The sequence below is a fragment of the Dermacentor andersoni genome, chromosome 8 (assembly GCF_023375885.2).
Source record: "Dermacentor andersoni chromosome 8, qqDerAnde1_hic_scaffold, whole genome shotgun sequence".
NCBI classification, from domain to species: domain Eukaryota; kingdom Metazoa; phylum Arthropoda; class Arachnida; order Ixodida; family Ixodidae; genus Dermacentor; species Dermacentor andersoni.
In genome coordinates this window covers 104,844,220-104,858,278 of record NC_092821.1, presented here as the reverse complement: position 1 = coordinate 104,858,278, position 14,059 = coordinate 104,844,220, and the positions used below count along the sequence as shown (strand labels likewise).

Here is a 14,059-nt window from a genome sequence, read left to right as displayed (position 1 = left end):
CACGTGAGCATTGTTGTTGTTGTGTGCAGTTATTTGCATGGATCTTTTCTCCCCCCCCCCTTTTCCCCAGTGGTTGTACTAATCAGGGGGATGGGGGCGTAACAGGTTATGTGGCATGGGCATGGTATAAATAATGTTCTCATGTGTATAACTGTGCAGGAGCCTACGACGGTTGGTTCACGTGCTGCTAGTGCGGCCCATGGCACCTTGGCTATCGCGATACACAAGGTGGGTGGGAGACTTCGGAAGGCACGACTCACAGGGAGGGCTAGCTCATTTTTTTCAGGAGGCTTTTCCCTTATATCGTGCCTGTTGAGAAAGAAAAAGAAAGTGGTGTGCTCAGAGAACTGCAGAAGTTAACTGGTTTTCTTAAATGCAGTGCTTCATACAAAATCCACTAGGGGGCGCTAGTTAGTGTCCTTGGGAGCTGCTAAATGGGGGCTTAATCAATTACCATAGATTTCCTTAAGCAAGTGTATTTGAAGTGCCCTTAGGGCTTCTCACATTGGCTTTCCTGAAGCTAAGCACCAAATTTTTTTGTGTGGCAGCAATTAACTTGGCCTCTTGGTGCTACCATTCAAATCTTCTTGGAGCTTGCTTAACAGAACATCAGGAATGTGGATCATTTAGAACTGTGGTTCTGAAGCTTTTGCCCATCACAGGCCCCCCTTGCTTGTTTTAACGGGTTCTTTGGAGACTCCCTAATTCTCCTTGTTCTAATCGTTTATTCCACTTACACACTGGCACCTCTGATCCCTTTTCTCCTAAGGCGACGTTGTGTGATTGAGGAACTTAGTGTTGCAGCCAGTGTCCACAGGTCATCGAGTCACTCACAAATGTGTCCCTGGAATCTGCCTTAAGTAACATGTTTGTTTTCGTGTTGATTTTGTGACCACTGACACCTCCGAGAGCTGCCACTACATTTCATAAAAGCCAACTGCAGTGGAACTTCACTTCACTTTGGCTAAATTGCAAATAAATGAGCCTTACCAGCTGCTTAATTAAGCAATCTTGGCAAAGGTGCATGACTGGTGATTATCCACTCATATTATTGGGAGCCTTTAGATAGCATTCCGACTCATGCATCTCCTCCAGCAAGCAGTGTCTGTCTGTCTGTGCCGGCCGGCTGGCCAGATGGACAGGTGGATGGATGGACAGTCATTTGGACATCTGCCTGCTGGAGGCGATGACCATCTGTATGTGGTGTTTTCTTCTTTTTTTTCAGTTTCGTTATCAAATACTTTTTTTTTTAGCTTTTCATGATGCGTCTACTCATATTTCAAATGTGAAATGTTGCACGGACGCTACTCTGTACAGGCACTAGCTGAAGCTAGGCTTGTTACTCAGCTGAAAATTTCATTGCAGTTGTCCTTTAATGACCTGTGCAAAGCCTGCTTGAACAAGCTTATTAAATCCTGTGCACAATTCGGATCATCCTGCATCTCATTTGATATGTCCAGCTGCAGCTGAACTTTTGCTAGAAGCGAGTTAAGCCGAGGAGGTGTGGCATTTCTGTCGACACATGTTAAGGGAAATGCCTTGCAAACACATGCAGTACACTGCCATTCATTCGACTTCGGTTAACTCAATTTTTCGGTTCATTCAATCGTGACTGGAAGTCCTGCCTAGCACCCGCTGCCCATACATATTTGTGGACCAAAGCTTTTGTTGTCTCAATCCTGAAATTCAATGTTGCTGGATAATTTGAATTTGATAACATGACGGGCATGTCCATGGCCTTACCGATTTTAGCCTCAGTGGCTGTGTTCGTGTCTCTAGGAAACTGTAAGAGAGTTGTAACAACGTTATGTCCTGCCAAAAATGCCAATTTACGGACTGCCTGTGGCAGATTTTGGAGCGAAAATGGCCGGTTACAATGAATGATTATCATATTTATCCGATCATGACATTCTTCTTTTTTCAGAGAGTGTTCGGAAATTCCTGAATGAAAACGAAACCACATTTGCAGCGTTAGCATGAGCTTATTTATTATCAGATCCAGCATCATCATGAACATATTCTCATGACTCTTCTGCTGCGTTGTCTTCTTTCTGCTTCCACAGCCGGCTTGCATCGGCTGAGCCTTCGGCTTGGGTGGGCGCTGGTGTCGGAGCTGCGGCAGCAGCAGTTATTGGAGTACTTTTGATTCGTCTGCTACGAGCATCAACAAGAGACAGGTGAGTGGTGTGTGAGTGTACTCGCTCAATGTGTAGATGCTTGTTGCACATCAGCAAATGTTTACCGTAACCGATACTGCATGAAAGAGTGCGAGACTTGCTGTGTGTACAATTGCATAGGCTGTATTCCTAAAGCATGAATTTATTTGTTTACTTCAAATACTGCTAACCCCCAACGATGAGGGTTGTGGCAGAATGGTACAAATGATATCTTAAATAGAAATACATGAGAATGATAAAATATATGAGTGAATCTTGTCAAGGAAAACTTATTAACTAGATAAGTATGCTCCTACTGAGCAGTTTACTTACACAAGGGCAAATCGATCCACAGTGAGCACAACAGGCAGTCTCAATCCAAATGAGCACAAGCTTTAGCCATCCGTGTACAGACAGACAGACAGACTAAAAGGACGTCTTAATTCTAGAGGACCATGGAATTTGTCCAACTCATTTGTGGAATACTCAGGAATACACAGATAATAGTATATTTGACCACGATCATATGTCTTGCAAAGCAGGTACCATAGTCTGAAAATTTATGGATTTTCTTTTAGAGGTGAGGCTTCGTCTTAAACGTTTTTTCCTTGGACTGCAAGAGACTGCAATGTTCTTCCACCTGCAAATGTTTGCTTAGTGTCAAATGATGATTTCTACCATGCTTTGTGTTTGATATGGGCATCATTTATATTGTATGAGATGTATACCTCCTGCTACTGTGCGTTACAGACAAAGCTGGTACAGTCAACTTCCATTAATGCGACCTTGACAGGACCTACAGAATAGATCGAATTATCCGGTGGGTACAATTAAACAAGATGCAGAAGAAAAATAAAACAAGAGAACATATCGTCGATTCATTTATCAGCATTTGCCCGAGTATAACCTGCCCCCCAATAAAACTTAAGTCCACTTCTTTGTCCAAAGTATAAAATTAATGCAGCTATGAAATGGTATGCAGGTATGAAAAAGGTGTGAGTACCTAACCAAAGTAGACATGGGCAAGGGTCTAATATGTGCTGCACAGTGATGGTCGGTTTCTTTAAGTCAGCTTTGCCGCATGCTTTCCTTTTTTTTTTTAAGTGAAGCTTTCTTTACCTCTTCCTTCGACTTTTGCGCTGCTGCCGTCTTGCACGCCTCGTCAGGGGGCCAGTTTGGAGCGTGCATATACATAGCAGCACCGTGCTAGAGAGGAAAGGTGACGCGAGAAGCTCTTTTGGACATTTGCACCTCAGTGCATGCGCACAATGCCTTCTGTAGCTCCTTGGGCGTCGCCACAATACCCTCTTGACGGCTGTAACAGTGTAATTAACCTGAAAAATCATTGCAGAAACTGCAGCGTTTACCTTTCTACTATATGCAGCCATCCAGAGGGGAGGTAGGGGAGAGCAAACAGAGAACGGGTAGAGTTAATGCAGCCACAAAATGAGTGTCTAACAGCCTTGGCACTCTTCTCTCGCACATATGTAGGGGGGAGGGCGGGGGAGGCAAAAGACGATGTGAGAAGGCAAGGAAACGCAGCTTCCAGACATGAAAGCGGTTGTGTACAAACTGGATAAATTTAAGTTCAACGTACATACGGTACATTTCTGCTGTTTCTTTAAAATAAACACAATGGGAATTTCTCAAGTGGACAGCTGACGCACGGCGTGCGGGCTCAAATCTGCATAAAAGCACCGTAACGTCTAGGCAACATCGTAGCACCATAGCGTCTAGGCCTCGCACATCATTTCAGCACTTCTGTGCCCACAGTGGTAGCTTTGCGACTATGGCATTGCTGGAAGTCACGGGCTCGATCCTGAATGCGGCAGCCACATCTCAAAGGGGGCAAAATACAAAAACGCTCGTGTACTTAGATTTAGGTGCTGATTAAAGAACCCCAGGGGGTTAAAATTAATCCTTAGTCTGCCACTACCACATGCCTCGTAATGCAATTGTGGTTTTCGCATTTACAGCTCCATTGTATTGTGGGCTATGTCTGTTCCTTTCTTTTTTTTCTGATGTAAGGCAGTGCCGCTATACTGCTGTCAATTGCATGGGGGCCGGCGGCTTTGTCAAGCTGTCATTTGACAGCTTTTACTGCTGACCTCCAGTGTCGTGTACCCTACGTGTAACACAATAAAAGCATTATTATTATTATTACTATTACTGTAATTCAAAGTTTTAACACTTATACCATGATGCGATGTGCCATGTGAGGGAATGATAAAGACTAATGTTCTCATACGTCATGAACAGTAACGTACAGCAACGCCTCAAGCAAACATGTCTCGCTATGTGTTCTGTGGACTGCACAGATAAACAGCAACGGTGCATGCAAGGTAACATTTAGCATCAACTCACCACTCCCATATTATACTAAATGTTGAAGAAATTAAGCATTTGCCGTCAACATCAACACCAATTATCGTTCACCAAAGCAAACAGAACTTGAACTTTGTGCACGGGGAAGTAAACGTACGTCGAGCATTAACACAATCTTTTACTTTCTTTTTTCTTTTGTCATGGCATGTAAAGGGACAGTGGTTGTATTTGCTAGTTAAGATTCAAATGAGCATCTTGTATTTACTGCTCTCAACTTGCTTTTTGTTTTTTTTGCAGGTAGCAGCAGTCTCAGCGCACCACTGCCATCGTCTTCAGTGCCCGTCGAAGTCAAGAGCAGCTTCTCTCTCCCCTACTCTTCTTTTTTTTTTTTGTAGGTTCTACTTGACCTTTGGCCCTAACACGTGCCAGAGGAAAAGGATGTCTCGGTGCTGCTAGGGCCATGTTGCATACATATAAAAAAAGAGTTTCTAGACATTTCACGTATTCTCTTCGCTTGTGTTGTTTATACAGTGTGGTCCATTCTTAAAACAAACACCTAATTAGCAAGTACAGTCAATTAACAAAGTCGCATTCGGCACAGAAATACAGTAGAGCCTCGATATAACAAACTTGAATATAACGAAATTCTCTATATAGCGAAGTACTGAACTTTTCATAACCTCTTGTTCATAAACACCATGTATTTAGAGCCTCAATATAATGGAGTGTGTGAAATGTGAAATTTCAATATAACAAAATTTCACTGCCGCTGCAAAGGAATGTCGAGACAACAAATGGAAACTTCCATGGACGCAGATGTCAAATGTTTGAATCACAAGCAGCTGCTTGCAAAGGTAGCTCTCAAATGGTGCACTACGCGACTAGAGCCACCGCCGAGGTGGAGCCGCATCATGTTCCATATCAAGTCCAAGTGCGATAAGATCCTATCGGGCCCCGTGCACTTCGTGCTTTAAATGCGAGTGAAAGTGTGCAAGGGTGAGACAAGAAAGAATTCTAAGAGTGGACTCTGCCGAACATATGTTTTGCTAACAACACACACACTGTTTCTGAGCTGTGAATGTAACAAGGTGCACTTAAGTGAGTGCATTATAAAATTGTACTCTGCTATGAAGACAGCATAGGGAAGCCAGCTAACTAGGCGAGTAGGAGAATGAGGAACATTGGAGCATTGTCCCATGTCCTGCTCATTGTCTGTTTAGCTGACGTCCCTGTGGTATCTTATGAAGTCTGGCTGCTAAGCGAAGGGATCTGCTAACTATGTAGGTGAAGCTAATATGAAATACCACACATGTAAACTTGTTTCGTAACAAGAACAAAAACATATTTGCAGTCATCAGCAATTCCACCGGCTCTAAACTCATTTACTCCAACAGCAGTTGGTTGTTGCAGTGAACATCACCATGTTCTGAAGAACAGCTTCCTCTTTGCAGTAAGAACACTGCTGTCTTTGTTCTCTTTGTTTGCTTCAGTATCGCTTGTTTTGTCTTCAGAAGTACCCAGATGCCAATGCACTTAGATGCGTTGTAGTGCACAAAACCGAACGCAAATTGCCAAACACAAATCTGCAATAGTTCAGTGGTCAGTGCATCAGACTCCCAAATGCACAGGCTGCCAAAATATGTCGAAGCATAAGTTCAGTCCCCCAGTGGCATGGTGACAACCAAGTTTCGTTTTTCACTTCATCTGGCGACCATGAAGTCAAAGATGAAGACGTGTCCTGATGATGACAGCATGATAATGGTGGTGGCGGCACAACGATGACGGAGTAAAGGAAGGATGGAAAAACAACCTGGCTAGCTTAAGCTTCTAACTGCCATAGCAGAAAAATGAGTACAAGCAGACGAAATCCATGCAAAATTATGGACTTTTTTTTTTCTTTCCTTGTAGTGCAAATGGACAGCACGACGTGCTCATATTTTGAAATGGTCCATTTCATTTTCCATTGACATAGCGTAGCACGCGAATTGAACAGAGGAAAAATTGCAGAAGTGCAGGCCCTTTGTTGAAGTCTAGGGTTTGACGAAAACTCGTCTGGCGAGGAAAGAACATGGCTGAATAAACGTACACTCACCAACTGAAAAAATTCAAAACACAGATTGATGTTTCGGCGCCCAATACGGGTGCCTTGTTCACAATAAACGAATGCATGATGGTGTTTATTATATATGCATCGGAAGACGTAATATATACGTAAGACCATCATGGATTCGTTCATTGTGAACAAGGCACCCGTATTGGACACCAAAACGTCAATCTGTGTTTTGAATTCTTTCAGTTTGCGAGTGTACGTTTATTCAACCAGGCCCTTTGTTGTAGCATTTCATCACCATACGTCTTAATTTCTTATTGTATGTCGTGCCTCATTCTTTTCAACATGCGTGTAGTCTAAACTGGCCGGGAGGGTTCAACTGGAGTAGTAAGCACGGACTGCAAAGTCGTTTCCTCTGCTTCTTGCTCTGGCCAATAAATTTGGTCGAAGTGTTGGTGCTGTTGTGAGCTATTTCTGTCATACTGGAGCTTTGGGCATGCTTCACAGGCACTTTTTATTGGTAAGAGTTGACACGACTCAGGATTATGGCCATTGTAAAAAATTGCCTCTCAATTATCCAGACTTATCGCCTGAGCTGTTGCACACCTAGTTGCTACTACTGCTGAGCTGTGTTACCACTGCCAGAAACTTATTGCGAGTGGAAAAGCTTTTCATAGTAGGGAAGCGCAGCTTAGACACTGAACAGCCCTAAATCAGTTTATACAGGTAAAGTGTTCATTCAGGACTAATATTTTCATTCACTTAGTGGAAAACTGTTGGTTGCCATAGCAGAGAAAATGGAAGCTAGACTACCCTTTCATGAATTTTGTGCTGAAGCCTCATTGTCAGTATGTCCAAGAAACTTTGTCAGTGTGACGTCGCAGATTTCAAAGTACTTTCGCAGGTGTGAACTGTTTTGAGCAGGAAAAGTCTTTAGGGCTGTATCCTTAAAACAGTTGCACCCTTTAGGGTATATATTAGTCCCACAACAATAATCGCCGTCTGCCTTGCTTGTGTTTCCTTTCTTGAAAACTGTGCGCTCGCTACTTTCCTGTGGAGAATGCTATGTCACGCTCATAACGTGCATGCCGTTCGTGACTTGGAAGTACCGGGCTCGCAGCATTAAAGGGCCCCTCACCCCTAGCAAATTATGGTTATACGCTAGAAGTTATGTATTCACTAGGGAGCGTTCTGCCGTAAAAAATTTTCAAATCTGCTCATTAGTAGCCGAGATATAAATATTTGAGTGCCGCGAACTTGTGATTTCGGGAGGCGAGCTCCACTCGCCCCGTCAAGCCTCCGCAAGCGAAATCCCTTCTCTGCGTTCTCCCATACCGGACTTCGAGGATCACGTGACCCATACGTCACGGGCCCCGCCTTCATTTTTTTCCCTCTTTTTTTTTCGGCATTGCGTACTTCCGCTGACGGCGTTGCGCGCGAGCTAATGTGATTGTCTCGTTTCGCGCAGCCTACGGTTTTGCGCGCTGTGCACAAGGACACATGACTACCGGTATAATTCAGTGCTACACGAATACTGAGGCAGAACAATCGGATCGCAGAGCATGATCACGCGCTGGAACACGGTAGAAAACGGCATAGTTTCGGTATCTGCGCACGTGACTGCACGACCGTGGAAACAAGCAGACGAAGCGGAAGTGCATCTCTCTAGCTTGGGTGCGATGTAAAAAAAAACGCAGACATTCCGTTTGTGTGTTGTATTATTTCTCTAAACATCAATTCGTCAATTCAAGCAACAGATCACACAAATAACAGATGTTGCCTTAAATAATTCTTGAAGTCACGTGTCACCACGAGCGACGTCACCCTGCGGACACGACTACGTAGCGCAGGAACACGAGTGCGTCACCGTCCGGCTTTGAGCGCGGTCGCCGCGAGGGGAAGGAAAAACGGCGTTCGGATTGAAAATTCAGACCTTTCCGCGGTGCGTAGCGAAGTAATTCTTTGCAAACACAATCGTTAGCGCGCATTGTAGCGCGCCGGCAGTATTTGCTAAATAAATAAAAAAAAAATCACTACTACGAGCGAACTCCAAGCTTGAAAAATGCGAGCGCGCAACTGACGCCCGCCCCTCACGTTGGAGTATAGTTAATTGCGCGCGTTAGAACACGTCACATTCGAGGCTAACGCCGAAACAGTGCCTAATTATAAATGAGTGTACAACCTGTGGCTCGCCTCTAGCGTCCGGAACGTGGTCCAGAAACAAAACTAGACGTAGGTCGTCCAAGTTTAGCGGCAACTTAACCGCAAGTCTGGGGACACTGTGCTGTATTTAAGAAGCCGGCGCATGCTCTTCCCTGCGGCAGCCGTTTGGGGATCCGCTGCGCCGCTGTCCACCGGACTGCGACCCCAGGCCGTCCTTTTCGCGTCCTTCACTGCGTCTCCCGCTTCAAAGAGCCCTCTGCTTCGGAACCGATTGCGCTGTGCACAGCGCTAGCGTCGTTGAGCAAGCATGGTTTACACTTCCAGAGCCTGCGCCAGCCTGGTAATTGCGACTGCTTTCCACGTTTAGTGCGATCTTTGTGGGTCACTCTGTTGGGCGACGTGACCACGTTTGACCCGATCAAGATTCGATGCGAGGGGATCATATTTCACGGTCTACCGGGTCGTTGGTGTGAGAATGGTGTTGTGTGTTCGTTGTGACGACAGAATCGCGGCTTGTGTGGCCTGCAAGAAAAAGTTTGTTGTGCACGAATCGCGATGCCGAGTAATGTGCGGCAGACGATCTGTGGGAGTCGGCAGCTGCCTTCTCTACGACTGAAGAACTTGATGTTCACAAATCTTGCAGTGCTCTTGTACTTGCTTTCTGCAACTCAGTTTCCCGGCCCCCCACATAACGATGCAACTTGCACCGAGTGCATTGGTAAATCTCGTGTGTAAGTAGCGGACGACTCGGCAATGCCACCTCTGTAGCGGTCACCGGTGAAACGTTGAGATGCAGACCGGTTCGGCGCGCAGCATTTCTCATTTTAATGCTTTTGTACAATGTTTCAAGGACTTGGACGCACGTGCGTTGTAATGTTCGCCCGATCCATGTGCGCAAACTTTAGCAACGTTGCAGAAAATAACCGAACCGTGCCACGCCTCAGGTTCCCCGAGGTTGCTGCCCCTCTGAGGTCACTGTAGCGCTTATCTGTCAGTGTCACCATTGTTAACTGCGCCCTCTCCAAGAAAAGGGGGTGTCCCAAAAACTCAGTGCAAAGATCTGCCCAAGGTGAGACTACCTCATGTAAATGATGTCCGATTCGCTTTCAGCTGGCGCAGCGGCTGTTCATCCAATCACGTTCCCTGCACGTCTCTCCACTGTCCAGCGCAGCAGCTAAGGTAAATTTTAGTGTTTCTGCTTTTTCATGCGTAGTATCTTTAATTTAGCAATCTTCACGTTTTAGTTTCAGTTTGTATAGCAGTGACAGCACTAATGCTTCCGCTTGTTACGTTCTTATCACTCTTGTGAAGTTCTTATCATTCAGAAGGTGAATTTAAAAAACAAAAACAATTCTCCTCTAAGGTCGTTAGCACGCGCTGGGCTATTAAGCTTTCCGGTCAGCATATCTGAATCAAATAGCTAAAGGGGCACAAGATTCGTAGCTCAAGATTGTTTATGGTAACGATATCAGCATGCACCTGAAAACAGTTTGGATAAGGTTGATCACAATAATTATGTTTGGATTAGGAACAAGTAGTAACATGTATATCGTATCATTCTTTTGCAGTGCACGTTAATGCTCATAGTACACGTCATTTGTCATCGCCATAATCTTATTACACATAAACTTTATGCGGCCATTTTTAAGGCCCTTTTAAAGCCGCGTCACATCAACGTCGTAGAACTCATAACTACACTGCGAACTCATTACCATGGGCATGGCACTCTTCGACCATACCTGGCCCTTGCGCCATTAAACGTCAAACATTCATTCATTCGTTCAAAGCAGTAACACTGTGTTACTGCCAAAACTTTTGCCGAATAGGTGGGTGAAACAAACTTAAAGGTAAACATAAATGTTTTGAAGTGAATCATGTTATCTCTTGTTTGAATAAAAAAAAAAAAGAAAAGTGTAGATGCCTTTTAGGTCTTTAGATCATTGCTGAATTTTAAAAGGAAGGTAATATTAATTCGCTTTGAAGAAGCAGTAGCGCCAAAAATTGTAGCAGGATTGTCAAAGTTCATTTAACAAATAGACTGACTGTTGCATGTCTGATTTGCTCAGGAGCTTATTCTTATTTACTACAGATCCCACAAATCTGTGAGTGCTGGTGTAATCAAATGCAGTTTCAATGTAAAATTACCTTGACCCTGTGGAGACACTTATCGCAGCTGGGCTCTAGTTAGATAATTTTTGTCCGTGTTGACTATCGGTGTATTTTAAAGGCCGTTCATTATTCACTGCAGGTTGCCTTGAGCAGGTTTGAGCCTGACTGCTATCTCCCATATGAGAAGCTTGAGAAGAATCTACAAGTTGTTCGAAAAAGGTATGCATATTCACGCGCACATGCCAATGCGTGTGGCCTAATAAAGAAACCAAACAGCAACTACTCGAAAGGGAGGTTGCACTGTGGGCATGGTATACAATTCTTTTGAAACCTGAAAATTAACGAACACACATATTAAACATGTGCACCAGGGCCCAAATGTTGTATTATTTTCTCGAAACCCCCCCCCCCTTTTCTTTTTTTGCACGTGGTCATTAGCTTGTACACAGTCATCATCTCTGATATTGGCCACTCACTCAGTGAGACAGATCACGATATAGATAAATAGAATTGGGAGAGTAATTGCTCAAAAATGCACCCCATGAGAGCAAGGTGACAGCCTTATCTAAAGACATGACCCGATTATATGAAGAGCATAATGGAATAGCAGCAGTAGTAGTAGGAAGAATGCCTGACTTGGTTTTTCATTTTCGACAACCTAGAGTGCTTTAATGATAGTTCTGACTGCTGTCAGCTGTATCTAGGAATCCGGGAAAAAAAATCTCTAGTATCTTCGAATATGAGAATGTCATCTGCAGTGTTGTTCGAGGTTGTTTGCTTAGAAGTGGCTCAAGAAACGACAAAAATGAGGAGCAGTCACTGTTCTTGCTCCATCTCTTGCACTGTTCTCGTTCTGAATGCCGTGCGCCAACTAGCCCAGCTGCAAACTTGCTATAGATTGCTACTTGCTTGCGTGTTGTCATGCCCCTCCTGTACGGTTGATTGTGCATCAGGCCATCTAAGTTGGGCGGGCGCATTTCGTACAGGTTGAATCGGCCTCTGACCCTCTCCGAGAAAATCCTCTACTCGCACTTGGACCAGCCCGAGGAGCAGGAGATCGAACGCGGCAAGAGCTACCTGCGACTGCGACCAGACCGGGTCGCCATGCAAGATGCCACAGCCCAGGTGGGCGCAGACTCGCTTTTGATTTTACTGCGATTGCTTTTATGGGCTCCTCACTCGAAGATAACTTCTAATCAGTGGCGATCGTTGCCAACACCATCATCAAATGCGTGAAAAGGAATACGATCAAATGCCTTTATACCGAAGTGCTCGGGACTTCTAAACTCCTTCGCTATACAGGTCACTTCTTTGTAAATGTGGTGCACCATATCGCTCAAAATAGAGCAAGCTGAGCACTTTCAACAAAAGGGACTTACTGAAATAAGTTGGTAATTTTCTTGGGTGCGAACTTGTCTGACAGATTCTGCTACTGGAGCCATGCTTATTGCACCAATATTCATAGCATGCTCTGCAGCAAAATGCAGGAGCTGCGCACAAAGTAAAGCTGCAGATCGTCTAGTGCCACCATCACTGCTTTTATTTTCGAAATTGTCAGTTTGTTTACAGCATCTTCATCACTGTTGGCTTTGTAGATGTCCGCGACCTTTCCGCATTAGACGGCGTTAAAGACATCGTTGACCATCAGTTACAATTTACATCATCACATCGCCACCAACGAAAACGTATTCGTCAGCCATTGTACCCATTGATGCATGCAACAAACAGCATATAACATGTGTTGAGCGATTCATGGAGAGGTGGACTACTCCTGATATAAGCAGGTTTGCTTCAAGTGTGTTGCTAGCGCAGGGCATACTTTGATGACGTTTGCAGAGGCCAGTGGATACACCGCTGCATGGCGTTCCTTGTAAAGCAACAAATCGAGCATCAGAAATGTCTAAGTTTCTTTGTTGTGCAGGCAATTTCATTGGTCTTCATTGTAGAGGCGTTCACAACAAATATGAAAGATAGGAATTTGGCTGGGAAATAAACAATCTTTCGTTGTACAGGTAATTTCACCGTAGAGGTGTTTGACTGTGTACATTCGAACTCTCTTCTAACAGCACCAGTTTTAACAGTATGTTGCATATAACAGTGAGCAGTCGATGCACCGTCAACTTTTTCATGTGTTCTATGTCGAAATAAACCGCTTACTACAATTCTCCCATGGTGCATTGTTGGTTATAACAATTAAGCGTGCCCACTGGATGTCTGCACCGCGAGGAAACGGGAAGCAAAATTCTCCAAAAAGAAAAAGGAAGAGGCACAAGCTGCCGCATTTGCCTGCATGCCGCACGCTTTTGCCACGCCCGCCTATGTACTGTGCATCCCGCACGGCATGCCTTCTTTGCATCGCCGTACTCATCGTGGGCCTCATGCACCTCTCACCCGTCTCCCTTCCATCCCTCCGATTCAAGAGTGGACTGCGCTGACGTCGCACACACACATACACGCTAGTGCAACTGAAGGTGGTCACCGTCAGTAGCAGTTTGCTCCTTGAAGAGGCAGGATGTGTGTTGAGTAAGCTCCTGAACAACACTTGCCCATTGGATAAATGCGGTTTGAATCGTGGATTTGGGACCACGAAGAGGTGCATGTAATGCTAGCGGCATTTATCTCGCTTTTACCACTAATTTGCCACCAATTTTTTTTTGTTATTTTCCTGGATATCGCATTCCTTTTCTTTTTGGTGCAGAAACCCAGTGGCCAGATTTAATAGCTATAGCTGATAACATGGCGTGGGAATGTTGTAGTAAACAGTTTATTTTACCATGGGACACGCAAAGTGCGGCAACTTTTCATTGCTACTCAGAGTGTTGTTAAAACCGGTAATGGTAAAGTGGGTTTTGAGGGTACTTTTTTCTGTTTAATTAATATCTTCGGACATTTCTCCCGCCTGCTTTCTTTTCTTTTTAAAATTTCGAACCGGTTATAACAATTATCAGTTATAACAATAGGAATTTCTTGCAACTTGCATATTTGTCAAAAGTGGATTCGACTGTAGCAGAAGCCTGCCAAGGTTTTCTTGAGATTCGAAACTCAGACAGCCGCGGGTGAAGCGAGCATGCCGCTGTCGAACCAAACCCAGCTGCTTCAACTCTGCACGCAACAAACCTTGTGTTGAGTGCTGCTGCGCTTATGTCTTGCACCGTGCCTTGATATGTAGCCATAGTTGAAGTTTGCTCTATCTCTTCATAGATGGCGCCACCAGTACAAGCAACTGGCTTTCCCACTGAGACGACCTGACAAAATG

At 44.6% G+C, this 14,059-nt stretch overlaps 2 protein-coding genes across 3 annotated transcripts in view; both read left to right on the top strand.

Annotated features, from left to right (window-relative positions):
* The window catches only part of Miro (mitochondrial Rho GTPase), a 30,999-nt gene extending 26,018 nt beyond the window's left edge, over positions 1–4,981 (top strand). The window contains exons 17-19 of one of the 2 annotated variants that reach the window (XM_050176845.3): positions 160–228; positions 2,064–2,177; positions 4,779–4,981. In XM_050176845.3, the coding sequence (XP_050032802.1) occupies positions 160–228; positions 2,064–2,177; positions 4,779–4,782 (187 nt within the window). In that variant the 3' untranslated portion in view covers positions 4,783–4,981. The remainder of the gene's footprint in view (positions 1–159; positions 229–2,063; positions 2,178–4,778) is intronic. The other variant, XM_050176846.3, reaches the window with a different exon arrangement.
* A 3,856-nt stretch (positions 4,982–8,837) lies between these two features.
* Positions 8,838–14,059, top strand: part of LOC126529262 (probable aconitate hydratase, mitochondrial) — a 45,693-nt gene continuing 40,471 nt past the window's right edge. Inside the window, exons 1-4 of the mRNA XM_050176871.3 lie at positions 8,838–9,034; positions 9,805–9,873; positions 10,943–11,022; positions 11,790–11,928. Of these exons, the coding sequence (XP_050032828.1) occupies positions 9,002–9,034; positions 9,805–9,873; positions 10,943–11,022; positions 11,790–11,928 (321 nt within the window). The 5' untranslated portion in view covers positions 8,838–9,001. The remainder of the gene's footprint in view (positions 9,035–9,804; positions 9,874–10,942; positions 11,023–11,789; positions 11,929–14,059) is intronic.